Raw genomic sequence first — 11,596 nt, 5'->3', positions numbered from 1 at the left:
GATAGATAGATAGATAGATAGATAGATAGATAGATAGATAGATAGATAGATAGATAGATAGATAGATAGATAGATAGATAGATAGATAGATAGATTTGCTCCCACTTAATCTGTCTCTCAGTTTCTGAGCCAACTCATCTCAACTCACTGCCTTTTCCAATTAGCTAGAAAATTATATATAACCTACATTTTATTTATCTATCCGCCCTTCTTTCTGTCTTTCAGCTCTTTGACCCATCATGGGATGCATGGTCTGCTTCTGCGTGCACGTCAGCTCGTTAGGATGACAATTATCATGGTCTCGGAGAAACATTAAACTGTGTTTGTGGCTAGATGTGGCAGAGTGGTCAAAAAGTCATGCATAACTATGCGTCAGTTTAATCATTTCACCCAGTAAGGCCCCGAGATTTCCAAAACTGTTACATCTAATTGCTCTCTGTCAGGGTTTTTCCTGCATAGGGGAAATTTGGGTATTTTTAATTTGGAGTTTTACATGCAAATAAAATATGAAGTGAAGGAAAAAGGACTCATTGTTTCTCCTGTGCATGAACCACATGTGCGTATATTGTTGTCTCTCTCCCCCCACGACCTCAGAAGTCCCATTCTGGGCCTGGAAAAACCCGTCTCTCTTCGTCCACTTCAGCCTCGCTCTCTATATCTATCACACATCCCCGATGTCCTGAACATAGAAGCTAATCGTGCATGCTGCTGAACATGGATAAAATTAAGCTACTCGTTAAAGGTTAGACACTAAGATCATCTAAACCACAAAATAACATCTTTTTTTTTAAATTACACTTACTAATATAAACATTTTTCATTTAGAATTGTATAGACCCACATGGAAAAGATATATATAAATCTTAAAAAGTTTGTATCTGTCTTGTGTGAAAACAGATATAAGATCCCTAGAAAAATTATATAAATGAAACTTGTGTGTTTTGGATACTTACTAAAACAATATATGAAAGTGGACACTTTCATGAGTGAATCATATAAGCCTTATATGATTCACTATATGAAGTAGGCCACATCTGATGCAAGGTTTTTCTATTTCTTTTCCATATGGGGATGCTTGATGATTCACTCAGCTTATATATCATATAGATTTCTACAATTTTAAGCCATGTTTCAGTGTGTGGTGGGTTAAAACATTATTTCTCCAAATCACAGGTACTGTTAACAAGTTACAAAGCAAGTCTTAGCAGTTTTTAAATCTCTGGAGGAGTGTAAAGGCTTTTCAGATTCATCTCATTGTTGAGCTGTAAAGCATCTAAAACTGAGATCTATAGGAAACACACCAAAAATGAAGCTTTGACAGTAATGTCTTGCCTCAGCCAGAGTTTCTCCAAGTCGACTTTCAAGCTAAAAGGAATGTAAACCTGCCATGAAACACTATTACACTTTGATTTGATTTCTTCCAGAGTTACATGAAGAGAATACCATCACTGCCACAGCTAAAAGCTTAGATTGGCTGCAGACTGAAAAGAGAGGAAAACAGCCAGCTTTGCAATGCCCCGAGGCAATAAAATCCACCTACCTGGGCCCCACTTGTTAAAATGTTATATCATTTTCTTTAATATGTAAAAAAACAAGTGAATAATGGATCTGAGGTGGAAAGATTGGAGGTGGACTTCATACAAAGCATTCTAAACCAGTTCCCTTCATCAATAGTCTTTCAAATTCATATTTCCCAAAATATATTTGCTCACTCCCACCTCCATGCTGTCAGATTCTAGTAGAGTAGCTTTGCCTGATTCACCATGCAAAGTAATCCTTCTTATACTAGCTATTTATGTAGACCCTTCAGGTCATCTTCTGCATTAAACAGCTCATTTAACTCTTCTCCCTTTAAGGCTCCTTTTAGCTAGCCTTCTTCTCATTGGCTGCCCCTCAGAAACAGAAGGTTTGATCAGCAGGTGGTTGGAGCTTCAAAGGTCGCAACCAGAATTAGAATTTCACAGATCAAAGAAGAGAAACCAACCAAGCAGTTGCATTTTTGGTGCAATGGTATGACCTATTAAAATTAACCCCATCATTGAACCTGTGGCCTGCATAGAGATGACTGAAAATCGAGAAAAGTACATCAGACTCACTTTTAAAAAAGATAACGTGAAGATGTACGAAAACAGTCCTAAATGTGATGATAAAACACACGTATCTTCAGCGTTACTTGGTGCGTTTACCTTCTTCTTGTCTCTCATGGAGCCCTTTCCTCGCACCATAATCTTGCAGCCGGTTTCCGCTTCCAGTTGCTTGGCCGTCAGTCCACGTGGGCCCAAGATCCTCCCAACAAAGTTGAACTGCGCAAAAGAGCGAAACACACAGATATAAACAGAGCTGAAGGAAGAAATGATTTGATGCGCACTGCAAGCCAAAACTGTGTCTTTACTATGTGCCAGTATTTGTACGAGCGAGTGTGCCTTTGAGGTTTGTGCATCTGCGATGTGTTTGTGTTACTAAGAGAGACAAAAATAGCTCATTATATGGGTGCTGGCTGGTGCTCGTGGCATGACAGGATAGCGACATTCTCTTAACCTTATCTGTCACTAAGACTGAGTGATTAACTGGACAGCTGCCCCCCTGTGTGTGTTTGTGTGTGTGTGTGTCTTTTTTTTCTGCCACTATTCCCTATTGCTCTGTCTTTATCCACTTGTCTGATAACAACTGTCCAGCTTCTTCCACCTTTTCTTCCCTCCAGTTTAACCAGAAGTTAACTTGAGTAATGGCTGCAACATATTTCAACCTCTAAGGTCACCCTCGACTTTCACCTACACTCACACAAATCCAGGTTTGTGTGCACACTCCTCTCTAAATTTAACCCTGATCTCAACCATTTTCCAATGTAGTCCTGCATGTGTCCTGTTAGTCTCTTGTCATGTGAGCGAGGACAGCCTGTCATTGTATTTGGTGATTGGCGAGCTGATGCGTGGAGAAAATCATGTGAGTCGTTCAATCTGGATCAGCATAACTCATATTGAAGTGCTTAGCTTAGCTGTACTTGGCGTGAGCAGGGATGTGCTGGATGGTAAAGTCTCTTCGCTGCAGTGCACTTGTCTTTATATTTGGTGGAAAATCTTAATCCACTGTTTTGAGCTCCTGTAAATATTTATGGTGTAAACCTAAAGGTGAAAACAGCGTCACAGTGGGGAGATTTACATCACAATATTGGCTTTTGGAGTAAACAAACCGAGATATTCCAGCAAATTATTCATTTATATGCCATTGGACCCACTGGCTATGGTTCGTTATTGATCTATTTTAAGTTCAGATTACATCACTGGGTGTAGACAAAGATGATCTCAGAATGAAATCAGCTTTTAGATGAAATCTAAATCAAAATGTCCCTGTGATCAGGAGCCACGCTGATTTTCTGGCATCCTTTCTGCACTAAGAAGAGATAAAGCGACAACAGTGAAAAGTAAACAGAAAGGTCAAAGGTCACTGATTTGCCCACTCACATCTGGGTACTCTTTGACAGGCACGAAGAGCTTCTCCTGCAGCTGAGCCACAGGACCGACAGCTTCGGGAAGTTCCTCCATGTCCCGCCCGTTGAACATGCCGCCGTTCAGCGTGTCGTTGTACATGTCTTTGCGTACCCTGCCAATTTCTTTGGGGGGGGGAGAGAGAGAGAGAAAGGAGGAGGAACTATGAAAGTCTGTCCATGGAGGAGGGGGACAGCAAGTTTCACATTTCTTTCTTCTCTTCTGTCCGTTTCTTAGGACGATGACTCACCGTCGCCAGAATTACAGGAAGCTCTGACAGACAAACAGGCAGGAGACAAGCATTCTGCACCACAATGTAAAATCTGAATGCTTTGCAATAAGGTGTCCTCCATTTCTGACAGCCTCCTGTCTATTTCTTTCTGTGTGACACACACACACACACACACACAACTATAGATCAGATCGCTGTGTAAATAATGCGAGTGAAAAACAGAAGTTACTGGGGGCCTTAGTGACCTACCACCCAATGAGAGTCCTGTGCAGGGCAGTCGTTCAGAGGCAAATATGGAAAAGGTATCTTATAAAGCAATATGAGTAAGTATTAGTATTAATACTAGTATTAGCAAGAATTTTAATCTGTAATCGCTTTTTTCACTTATCAGCATTTTCTTGTGTACGAATATCTTGTTTTGTCCAAATATCACTTGGATAAGTTACAATCAATGAATTTGGCTTTAAAATTAACTTTAAAAATAGATCCCGAATGATTTTCTGAAACGTTTCAGCTCGACGAAACATCAGAAGAGACTATAAAACATATTAGCATACGCAGTCACTGAAAAACCAGAACAGCTGACTTAAGTGTAAAAATTAATTTCTTAAAAGGTCTAATCTGTGGCTGGGGTTTGCTACAGAAGCACCGTTATAAAACAGACTATGTTTGTCTGCCTGTGTGTTTGTTTAGTGCTGTCTCGATGACCAATGCTAGCCTCTGATGCCTTTGTAATGACACACTAGCACAATAATAACTGGTACTGGAGCAGACAAACACATATGTGACACATACACACAGACCCCTGGTTTGAACTCACACACTGACAAACACACTTACACACACACACACGGCAGAATAACTGCCTTGAGGCGCAAATATCATCTGACCTAAGCACGCTGACAGGCACGTCTCCCTGCTCTGAGAGTGATAAGTCTGACCGTAATAACTACAGTAGGACGCTATAATTACAGCCACTGCCGCAGTGACACCGATGATCCCCTAATGACCAATTCTAACCTATTGGACACCAGAAGTGACTATTAAAGCAAGCACACAAACAAATCTGTGCAGACAAACACGCCTTTTGTCACACTTGAGTTAAAAGTAGCTCGAGGAAAATGAGAAGTGAAAGAAGAACAAGAAAGTCCAAGGAGAAAAAGACAAAGCAGGGAGCTGCAGCAGGCCTTATCTTAACACTTCAGCCTGTCATAGGACTTTATATATAGACTGGGCAAGAGTGCAGCCTTGGAGGAGTCAAGTAGCCTGACAATGCCTTACATAAACTTTTTTTTTCTGATATAGAGGCCTTACGTCTGAGCAGCTTGACCACATAACTCAAGCAGAAGACACAGGCAGCCTCAAAAATGGGAATGGCACAATGTCTTTCATGCTAACCATGGGTGTCACATTATCGCCACTGAGGGATGAATACGCTCAGCTGTCAGTCCTTAACACGAACACAACCGGAGATGTTAACTCGACCTCTTTACCGAGCTGTAGAGGTCGTCTGATATGAGAACAACCTTGCTGCGTCACGAGACTTGTCACAGAGCGCAAAGTCGGGACCTCTGTGATCCTGATGTGCAGCAACCGCAGCAAAAACAGGCCTTGATAGCTGGTGGCAACTAGAGACATTTGAGCTGTGTCTCTTTGCGATTCCTCTCTTTTATCTTGCATATCAACAAGTACAACTAATCAGGTGCATTGATCATCTGTGCAGAAAGCATGACTTCAGGGTGTGTAAGCAGCCAGATACAGATATCAAATATTTTGCACAGTGACAGAGTCTCGTTCCTGCTCAGGGATGGGCTCAAGCATTCACACAAGCCTGTGCATTAGGTCACTGGGAAAGACTAACAACTGTCTGTTTGTTACCATCACCAACTGCCCCTCTGTGAATGTGTGTGTGTGTGTGTGAGAGAGAGAGAGAGAGAGAGAGAGAAAGAGAAAGGGAGAGAGAGAGAGAGCTTTGCTTCTCTCAACAAATTAAAATGTGACTTCATGCAACAAACACATCCCCTACATCCACAATTTGAAGCCAAGAATGTGGGTTTACACTCACAGCTAATGTTTTGATATCCAAACAGTCTTATTGGACTGTGAGCAGGATAATTTACCACTGTGTGATGTGGGTAACACTGCTGTTACGTTTCTGAGGAGCCACTGAGGAATTCCTTCAGTTAATGACTAATTCAATAAAGTCAGTCGATAACGGCCACGTTTTATGAACACTGACCACTAAACTGGACGAGAGACAGAGAGAGAAGATGGCCTCATCTCCCCCTGTAGTGTGACAAGTGGCTACAGACTTCAAAGCTTCAAACACATGCGGGGGTTACCTTCATCCAGCAGCCGCTCCAGATGCGTGAAGATGCCGCTGAAGTTGGGCAGGGAACTCATCACCTTTCGGTCGTTCATCAGCTGCATTAGATAGTCCGGGTTGGACTTGGGTCTCTCCTTCACCTCTGTCTCCCCAACCATGGCTTTTGATTAAGCAATAAAGTGACCTAGCGAGCAGGGAAAACTTGATGAAGGGTTTATTTTCTTTTTTTCTTATTTATTATTTTTTTGGGGGGAGAAACACACGCCCCGAAAAGCGATGCGAGGATCCCAGAGGACTCCGCCGAGCGCGACCCGCTGACCGCTTCTCCACCTACTGAGAAAATTCAACTCTCAACTCCTGTAAAATCGACGACTGTCCCTCGGTTAATGTCTCGTATGCGAGCCCTGTCTTCTTCCACACGGTTCCCCCCTCTGCCCGACTCTCCAGAGTTTGAAAAAGTTCCTGTACGGGGAGAGTTCAGCTCGGTTTGACACTTTGCCCGACTCCGCGCACTTCTCCGGCGGTTACAAGTTTACCATCAACTAGTCTGATCCGCCGCGGCTCCTCTGCTTATGTCCGCCGGTGTGTGGGTATTCTGCAGCGGGGATCGGCTCACTATCATATGATTACAGTACAGCAGCGAGACGAGTGGACTATCGGGAGCGTGCTGCGCGAAGCCGATATCTGTGAGATGGGCGGAGGAGGAGGAGGAGGCTCGTGCCCGTCCCCTCGGCAGCAGCAGCAGCCTGAGAAGCAGCACCCCTCTGTCTCCCTGACCCCCGCGACACACACACACACCACACACACACACGACAACAAAAACACACACACACACACACTGAATAACAATAAAACAGCTCAGCATAGTATGCACACCTGTTCTACAACAGTTACTGTCCATCACTCGAATCATGAAGGGTGTACGCCCCCAGGATCTGAATGTTTTGAGGTTCATGCACTTTATTATTATTTTTTTTAACTTAAAGTCCTGCAGAGAGGACGATTGTACTTTTTCTTACCTTACTGGATTCGTTTTCTTTTGATTTCAGTAGATCTGTTCATTACAGTTTAGGTTTTCTTATAAATATGTTCGATTTTTGGTTTAGTTTTCACGAGTTTTCAGTACTAATTTTCCTTTTCCTTCGTTATGTAATGGGTAGCACGGCTTATATTTTGTCAGGGGTAGCAGATGTGACGTTCAGAACTGAACGGTACACCAGTACAAACACAGACGGGGGGGTATACTCTCCCAGTATACCTCCCAGTCTCACTAAACACAGGCACCAACACCTCCTCAAACTGGTTATGCTGACAAACATTTTCAGGAAAAGGCATTTATGGAAAATATTATATTTTTGATGGTACACAACAATAATCAATCACAATAACTAATGACAACATAGAAATAAATGAAAAGTAAAACTGCCAAATAATAGCCAGTAAAAATACTAGAAAAAAAGTTGTGCATGATTTAATGTAAAATCAAAACTTCAAAGATAGGTATTCTGAAAAATGACCTGGAAAATGACCTTTGTGACTGACAAATGATCAGACATGATATTACTGTGACTGAAGCAACTGAAAACAGCAGTATTCATCCTATACAGCAGGGAGTCCCAGCCTCTAAGATAAGCTTAAGGGGACATGAGATGATTAATGGAATACGAACTGCAAAAATCTAAGCTTTTATCAACACTTTTATTCCTACATTTGATCCTTTAATCAGAGACGTTTAAAGGGAAACCTAAATGCTCCTAAATGTCTGAAACATTGCTTTCATAAGAAGTCGCAAGCCACACATGTTGGAAATCACTGGTTTACTCTGAGCTGTGTATTCTATACATGTATATAAAAAATAACCTTGAAGTGGGCTGAAGCTGTCAAATAAAAAAAGTGTTTCATATGCAGGTGTTAAATCAGTAATATAAGCACCTCACAGCTGTGCACAAGTACAGTACTTGAATAAATGAACGAAGACCTTTCCAACACTGCTGATTGCATTTATTAATGATTGATATGTTGATTGCTTTTAATGTCAGGAAATGGTCACTTGATCCAGCCACCTATAGAGAGAAAAGCAGCAAAAATTTCCTATTTGAAAGGAGATTTTGGCCAATAGATTCAAAATTGACAGCTGATTTTCTCTTTTCAGATTACAGTTTTACACAGATTATATTTATCAGTTAAGAACACACAGCCCTAAGATCGAAATTTAACATTGAGGTGCCTCTTAATTAGTATATGTATATATTCTAATTGCTTTTTGTTGGTAGTACTGTACTCATCCTCCAGTGGAAAACTCTCCTCTCCTCTCCTGTTCACACCCTTCGCTTTGAAGACTTTTGTCACTGAAATAATAAGATGGTGTGAGTGCTGCATTTGTCCTTTGTGGGTGGTTACGGCTGCTGCTGCTGCTCCAGCAGGAGAAATGTTACTGCTGAAGAAACAGATAGGTGCGAGGGTCTAAACTTAACTTGTTGTAAATCACACGCATGTTCGCGTCCACTCACACACACACACACACACACATAGTGGCGACACAGTCTGTGTGCCCATGCATGCCTCAGCTTAAGCCTTTTGTCAGGCGGTGCTGGCCTCCCACCTGGTTTCTCTCCTCTCTCCAGTGTTATACACACAGTGTGTTTTTTCCTTGTAAGACCAAACTTATGATTGAGGCCGTGTGTGTACGTGTTTGTGTGTGTCCGAGCAGCAGGAATTGTAACGGTGCAGCAGTGCTGGTAATGGCTGGTCAGCTGGTATGGCGAGTATTCAGGGCGGGGGCAGTGCATTGTCCTCTCATAGCTCTAACAATGCCCCTCTGAACAGGCCACACATCTACCAGTCACGGGCCTCTCGCTCGCTCTCTCTCTCTCTGACTTTCTCTCTCTGCTTTTCTTTCTGTCTGCCATATTTATTCAGGCCCATAGTGAAGTGTAAAGTGAGATGTGATAGCAGCTAGCGTCCCTGACCATTGACAGAAGCGTCAAGGTCAACGGGCTAATATTAGAGCTCGTGTCACTCATTGCCTCTCTGCAACCACATCACACCTTGCATGTTCATTATCGCGTTAAATAATTAATAAACACCTCGAATCTTGCATGTATTCATAAGTGCCACTCCTTTATGAATAATTAATGTTCAGCATCAGTTGTTAATGCACTGATTTTTAAACAAGTCTCATATATGAGAGACTGGGGGCTTGGTTAGTATTTTTTAAGTATTTACATAGCAAGAACTCCAACACTGCTGCATATTTTCTTATGTCTCACTGGGATGGAAGAATTTCAATCACCAATTAGAAATGACCATTTTTTTCTCATTTTATTTGTTTTTTAATAACTGATTTGATCTGTTTAGTGTGTCTCAGCTTTTACAGCAATAAGAGTTATTGTGCCATATCGTTGTATGCATGTTATATTTTACATTTTGAAAGAGCAGCTGCCTGGAATGAACTTTTTGAAAATGGTTTCTGATGTTTTACATGCAAACTATTTTATGAGGAAGGAAGCAAATAATAGGTTATTTACTTAACAATTTCAAAAAGTTGGTGTCATTTTTTTAACAGTTTTCTCTTTTCTAAGTCTAAATTATTTTTAAAGAAATTGTCAACAGATTAATTAAACGAAACTCAAGCAATATAGTTCCTCTTCATTCCACAATGAGAAGGCCACGCCTGCTGCATCATCACTGATGGAAAGACACCCTCTTGTGGGCTTCTAATGTAAATGAAATCATTCAGTTAAAGCTCTACAAAGCACCCAGTTTGCCACCGAAAAATATGAAATTTGGAATCCAAATAAAATAAATCGAAAGAGGCAGATTATAAAAGTTAGCTGTACTTATGAGAACAGCTGTGGCAGCGTGATTGTTCTGTTACAGATTACATTGTCACAGAACAGTCACACTGTCACTGCTGGACTTAATTAATTAAATAGATCAACATGACGGTCAGCATGATTTGGTCACAGCTGGTTACCTGCAGTCACCAACAGAGAGCAGCAGAATACAGACGACGTATAGGATGCTCTTAGCAGATTAAAAGTTTAGAAGCTGCCTCTGTGGGAGGGAGTACTCACTGTCTGAAGACAATACTCAACCTTGTTTGCATGGTCACATATTCTGCAGGTGTATTACCATTAAAAGGAGAAGATGCTTTTTTTTAATGCACTATGCAAACAAATATGAGTGGGCCATTAGAAACATAAACACAGGGGTGGAAACAAAGTATCTACATCTAGTCAGCACAGTTCTTTACTTCCAATATCTCCAATTTTGGCCAATATGTTTTATTTCTTGTCCATTTAATAATTTAGCCACCCAATTACTTTTCACTTTGCATTTTAACAGACAAAACATATCTATTTCTAATAAAGTATGTATTTTTTAATAGATTAAATCATCCAAGAAATTAAAGAGCATAAAAATATCTCCACTACTAAAAACTGACAATGACAAGAATGATCCAATTATTCAGTAATACAACACCTATATGGAGTCATGTTCAATTCAATTCATATCGGGCCAAATCACAACAATCACAATCACAACCAACACTTCAAACCTCTTTATAATGTTGGGTGAAGACCTACAATAAAGCTGTGTAATTATGACTTTTGAATGTAGTATTTTCACTTGCACCTGAGTACTTTCTCTGTGTTGCAATGCTATTTTTGGTTAGGTACTCAGCTAAATACTTGACACTATAGCTCTAGTGGAAATTAAGAACTTGCATTTAGATACTGAACTGCAATGCTATTTTTTGACTACTACATTTTATAAAGCCCCAACATTAAAATGTCAGTGATTACCTGATGGATAATAAATGCTTTTATGTGATACTTCAAGAAGTTACTTTAATTTCACATATTTAAAAAAGAAGAAGAAAGAAATTCAATAAAGTGGTGCCTTATTTTTCTTTTATACCACCCTGATCTTCACTTTCCCTTGTTTGTCTCTATCTCTGTCTTTCGTGTCTCGAATCCTGCAGCAGGACATCACCTGCTCACCTGGTCGAGGGGTTCATGCTAATCTAAAGCCGATTAAGCTTCTTATCTACTCAGCGCTGGTTATGTGCTTTGGTCCAACAAAAATACAGCACAGAGTTGGCTTCTTTGCCGTTCCTGCTGACTCTTCACAGCACTCCCTCACATCTGCTCTAACAACACCACACTGGCTTTAATATCATGGCTCGTAATTCCTCATGGCTAAAGTTTTGAGAACATGTGGCTTTCGATTCAGATACACACGTTATTAGCGGATTTAGTTTCAACAGGATGGATAAAGAGTACCTTACAGGTTATTATTTACCAATATATCAACCAAAGAGATCAAAGGATTTTCCGACTTGCACCCTCTGAAGTCAAACCTCATTTTAGAGTAGGTTTAAGTCACAAAAAGTGCATAAAACCAAAGAAAAGAACAAGTGAGAGTAACATTTGTTGCATGTTTCTTGAGAATGCATCCCGTGCATAGCTCCTCCTCAAGCACACACACATACTGTACACACATGTCCTTACATTGGACATGTGAAAAGTCATCCCATGGCCATGTGAA

At 40.8% G+C, this 11,596-nt stretch overlaps 1 protein-coding gene across 6 annotated transcripts in view; it reads right to left on the bottom strand.

Moving 5' to 3' along the window:
* qki2 (QKI, KH domain containing, RNA binding 2) overlaps positions 1 to 6,722 on the bottom strand; it is a 17,906-nt gene extending 11,184 nt beyond the window's left edge. For 5 of the 6 annotated variants that reach the window (XM_005913520.3, XM_014335220.2, XM_005913522.3 and 2 more), the window contains exons 1-3: positions 6,060 to 6,721; positions 3,462 to 3,610; positions 2,187 to 2,303 (exon numbers count right to left, since the gene is read on the bottom strand). In XM_005913520.3, coding sequence (XP_005913582.1) covers positions 2,187 to 2,303; positions 3,462 to 3,610; positions 6,060 to 6,201 — 408 coding nt within the window. In that variant the 5' untranslated portion in view covers positions 6,202 to 6,721. Of the gene's footprint in view, positions 1 to 2,186; positions 2,304 to 3,461; positions 3,611 to 6,059 lie in introns of all 6 variants that reach the window. The other variant, XM_014335214.2, reaches the window with a different exon arrangement.
* Positions 6,723 to 11,596: the final 4,874 nt, after the last annotated feature.

This window comes from Haplochromis burtoni, unplaced genomic scaffold (genome assembly GCF_018398535.1).
Source record: "Haplochromis burtoni strain Fernald_Lab_line unplaced genomic scaffold, NCSU_Asbu1 Contig_6, whole genome shotgun sequence".
Classification (NCBI taxonomy): domain Eukaryota; kingdom Metazoa; phylum Chordata; class Actinopteri; order Cichliformes; family Cichlidae; genus Haplochromis; species Haplochromis burtoni.
The sequence above is the reverse complement of the archived record's forward strand: the minus strand, read 5'-3'. Positions and strand labels throughout refer to the sequence as shown.